This window comes from Plectropomus leopardus, unplaced genomic scaffold, assembly GCF_008729295.1.
Source record: "Plectropomus leopardus isolate mb unplaced genomic scaffold, YSFRI_Pleo_2.0 unplaced_scaffold406, whole genome shotgun sequence".
NCBI lineage: Eukaryota > Metazoa > Chordata > Actinopteri > Perciformes > Serranidae > Plectropomus > Plectropomus leopardus.
In genome coordinates, this window is record NW_024644458.1 from 6,932 (window position 1) to 11,720 (window position 4,789).

At 36.1% G+C, this 4,789-nt stretch overlaps 1 protein-coding gene across 1 annotated transcript; it reads right to left on the reverse strand.

The window, feature by feature from the left end:
• Positions 1-1,507: 1,507 nt before the first annotated feature.
• LOC121939069 lies at positions 1,508-4,592 on the reverse strand. The gene is made up of 2 exons (XM_042482203.1): positions 3,605-4,592; positions 1,508-1,763 (listed from the first exon to the last, which is right to left on the reverse strand). Exons 1-2 carry the CDS (start codon positions 4,304-4,306, stop codon positions 1,677-1,679), a joined length of 789 nt encoding a protein of 262 aa, XP_042338137.1. The 5' UTR covers positions 4,307-4,592; the 3' UTR covers positions 1,508-1,676.
• Positions 4,593-4,789: the final 197 nt, after the last annotated feature.

Consider the following 4,789-nt stretch of genomic DNA (forward strand, 5'->3'; position numbering starts at 1 on the left):
GTCTGTAATAAAGTTTATTTATTTTATTTATTTATTTACTGCTCTCACACACTGTGGTGTGAAATATGCCAATGAAGAAATCTAGGATTATGTCTTTACTTATCTACCTGACGGCCAAAATGTAAACTTGTATAAACAAGAGCCCGCACAAACTTACTTTAAATAGGCATTGAAACCAATTGCCCTGAAAAAGGAAAGTAAATATAGCTATTTATCTTCATTTATATATACTTTACATCCAATCGTTAAGTTGACTCAAAATTGAACTGTATCTACTTAATTTTGTGAAGTTGTTGCAACTTAAAAATGACAAGTGAAATAACCTTGTTTCTAAGTTAGAAACTTCACTAAACCAAGTTCGTCTGACTAAAATTGATCATCACAAAGAGGATTTGCCAATGATGAAGTCTGTTTTGTTTAAGAGAATACAAATATGATTGGCATGTTTGCAATCATCAGAATACATACATATAACAGAGTAAACTTGGTTTGCTGAAGTTGCAAAAACTTAGAAAGACTTATTTATTAAACTTGTTAAGTTGCCACAACTTCATAAAATCAAGTAAATATAACTTAATTTAAAGTAAACTTCACAATTAGATATAAATTTAACATTAACTGAGTAATAGTTATATTTACTAACATTTTTCAAGGCAATTGGTATCCTAGATTTTTTTAAAGTACAATTTGCTTATCAGATTTTACAGTGTAGAGAAGGGGCAACAACTTAACACAGGCTTGTTAAACTGTGATACTTCAATAAATGAAAAGACTTTAATAGAATAAAGATATCTTTGTAAAGGTATGGTATATTGTCTGACAGCTGCTTGTTATTAAAATAGCTTCAGAAAAACACCATTAAAATGTTGACGAAATAAGAAAAAAACAACATAAATTTTGTTGGCCCTTTATAGAAAAGTCACACTGAAAGATTCAAGACTGACTTTAAAATGATCCAGATAATATCTTAACTGTTAACTGCTGTTAGTTATTCTTTTCATATGCTTTTTGACTTGATTTTTAGGTAATTTCCTCTTTTGTTGCTCATTTCCTAATTCCCATGTTTTCTAAGGAAAGCCAATTTTCAGGTTTTAAAAGGTTAACATGCTGCACCTTTGCAGCGTCACCAGTCTTAAAGCAATAATGAGCTGAAGAGCTATTTATTTACTAACTTTGACGTAAATGCACTTCATTCTTGCAATATGTGTTCATTTCTTTGTGTTCTAAGCCCACATATTATTTACATTTTGTCAAATAAAACTGTCTAAGTTGTAAATTCTCTTTTGTGCGGACCTTGAGCTAATAATTAAGGAGAAGTCTGGACCACTGCTCTATTCCATGTTTGCAAAATGAGCGTTTGTGCAAAACATGCAGGGTAAACTCAAAAATAAAATGTATTGTCAATATTCTAAAATACACACCAGGAGGCAAAGAATGCTTTAGATAAAATGTACCACAAACAAGGCATGTGTTTCATATTTCTCATGTATTTTATGTTACAGGACAGCTTACTTTTCATCAAAGCAAAAAAAAAAAAAAAACTCTACAGACAACCACTTGTTTTCTTGTGTCACCAGGCTGAAGTCCAGCGTGCATTGTGTATTGTGAAATCCAAGTAAAGTCAATAAATAAGGTTAGATCACAGTGTTTATTTTTAGTGCTGAGGCCTTGGACTCTCAGTCAGGTCTGTCCTTTGGGATCATTTGTCCAGAGTTTTCCTTGGCGGAGCTGAGGTCGGTGGGCCTGTGGATTTGTCGATTTGCCTGAAAGAGGACAAATAAAATGATTTCATATACTTGAAAATAACATAAATGTCACTCAGAGATAGAGTTATACAATATAAAATCCAACACAGAGCATACATTACTCCCTCCAAAATCAAGAAAATAAACCCAAGCTCCTCTGATCTCTGCTGGCAAGGTTTTAGTAATAATCAATATTGACCTTTCTCCTTGTCCTGTTCTTGGCTCTTGGTTTTCTGGAGCATAGGGCTAATTTTAAAAAAATAATAATTAAAAAAAATCTGACAAGTTGATCATACTTAAAATAATTGTGGAAACTGATTGCCTTGAAAAAAGGAAAACGAATATAACTTTTAATTTTCATTTATGTTTACTTTATATTTAATTGTGAAGTCAATAAAATCCAAATAATTAAATAAGGTCACTTGCATAGGTGGAAAGGTGTTCCTTACATGTAACCAGGAAATGAGTGAATGTCCAAACACTGAAGTATCTTTGAGTGATGTTCTTGTTTAATGCAGAATGATGATAGTTGATTACTTTGTGATGTGATGTGATGTGAATTTAAAGTGATCCGAATTACCTTTGATATGATATGATACAATACGATACGATGATACAATACAATAGGAAATGATTCGATATACTCACTGCCTTTTCTGCATAGCTGTGATTACGTTTAGACATGTGCCTGTCCCTATGCTCCACTGTGATATTGCCCCTCCACCAACATGACTTTAAAATACCTGTCTCACACCCAATGTGAGTCGTCTCACACCAAATGTGACATCACAAACTATAAGACCTACACTACCATCTAGTATCCAAACATTGTAGTCTTCACATACCAAACTACACTATAAAACAATACAAAGTAGACACATGCTAAAAGGCTCCTACAATGATTGTTTACTCAAAATTTAACTGTAAATACTTGAATTTGTTGCAACTTAAAAGTTATGTGGAAATGCCTTGATAGCAGCTTCAGTAAACCAAGTTAATCTGATTTAACTTGATCAGCACAAAGAGGATTTTGCCAGTGATGAAGTTAGGAGATCTGTGAGCAGTTTTGAATATAAAAATATGATTGACTAGTTTGCAACCAGCAGAATATATAGCACTGTAAACTCAATTTACTGAATGGTTCGCATGAGGCATGATGGTGGATTGTAACTAGGTACATTTACTCAAGTAGTTAAGTACACATCTCAGGTACTTGTACATTACTTTAGTCTTTTCTTTTCATACCACTTTACATTTTTACTGCACTACATTTCAGAGGTAAATATTGTAGTTTTTACTTCAGTACATTTCTCTGAATGCTGTAGTTACTAGTTGCTTAACAAATTAAGATTTTTTTTTCCAAAAGTGTGTAAAACATCTTGTTTTTTTTACAAATTAAACTACTCAACAGTTTCTACAAGCAAAGCTGAAATGGTTTGTCAATTAATCAATTAGTTGATCAACAGAAAATTAACTGGCAACTATTTTGATAAAGATTTCAGTAATTTTCTTGGGGTTTTTTTGTTTTTTTTTTTCGTTTTTGGGGTAAAGTTTTATATTTTTCGGAACTGGTTATTTTGGCAATTATTTTAATAAACACTTCACTTAAACAGTAACAGTAACACATAAACAGTCACTTTTTAATGCATATGTAATTTTTAAAAAATATTTTTCTGCATTGCTTCTACTTTTCCTAGATTTTTGCACATTTTCATGATAATACTCACTGACTTTTACTTACCATCCATTTTAGTGCAGGTCTTTTACCTTTAACAGACTATTTTGTGGTATTTGTACTTTTATTTAAGCAAATGGTCTGAATACCTCCTCCACCCCTGATGAAGTGTCAAACCCCTCACCTTCAGGACATTGTCTGTCGTGTCTTGATGCTGTGGCGCATCATCAGGGCTGCTGCAGGACCTCCACAGCTCCACCAGCTTCTGCAACATCAGCTCTGACACCAGAGCGGTCAGAGACACGCAGGTGCTCCTCAGTGTTGACCAACCAGGTAACACGTAGGACGGTTTTTCTCCTGCCTTTCCCGCTAAACACGAGGACGTTAGGGACACTTTCAAAACGCCAGCTGGGACTTCACTGGTCTCCTGACCAAATACTATTTTACAGATGTGTGTAGCACCTGTTTCGTGTTTAATTTTTTGGATAATTTGAGAGCATTTGTCTCTTCCAGTCAGTCTGCGTACCAGCTGACGCACCAGCGCGTTTTGGACACCAGGCGCAGCCGAGCGCGCGTCCCCTGCAGATTGCGAAAGTTTCTGGTGACATAAGTTGTTGTTTTCCCTGCAGTGTTTTTCTCTCAACACTCTACCATCCCATCGGGGCGACTCGTACGCAACAGCCAATCTTCTTCCCACCAGGACGCGGTCTCCTTGCAGGAAAGCCTCCCACGCTGTCGCCTGGTTTGACCGGGCACGCTCAGCCGGTGACCCGCTGAGGCTGTACGCAGAGGTGGCAGGCCGCTTGGTCGGCGGATTCCTGGTCCAGATATTTCCCCGACACCGGAGAACAGCAGACAGGGCAGAGGCGGAGGGCGTGGAAGCCATGGTGGACGATAATATCCACAACTTCTGTTTTTCCTCCGAAGTTTCTGATACTCAACCTCTATCCGCGTAGTCACATAACGTATAAAGGTTAATGTGCGTCAGGAGCGGATCAGACGAGGGAGGGGGTCCCTGTACTCTGGTGCACCCGACCATATTTGCCTCGGTAGTCAGAGGGGGGCTTAGGTGGGCGTGTCTTTGGGCAATGAGGGGGTACTAATAACCCTCAGTCAAAAAAAAAACAAACACTACCTGTAGCCCACAAACAGTGATGGATCATTTTCTAAAGTAAAAGAACTTCTACCACTCTGTGAAAATACTCGGTCACAAGTAAAAGTCTTACATTAAAAATGGTACTTAAATAAAAGTCAGTAAGCATGATCAGGAAAATGTATGAAAAGTAGAGATACCCAATGCAGACAAATCTTAAAAAAGAAAATACAGATGCAAAATTATTATTATTATTTTTTAAAAAAGAAGAAATAT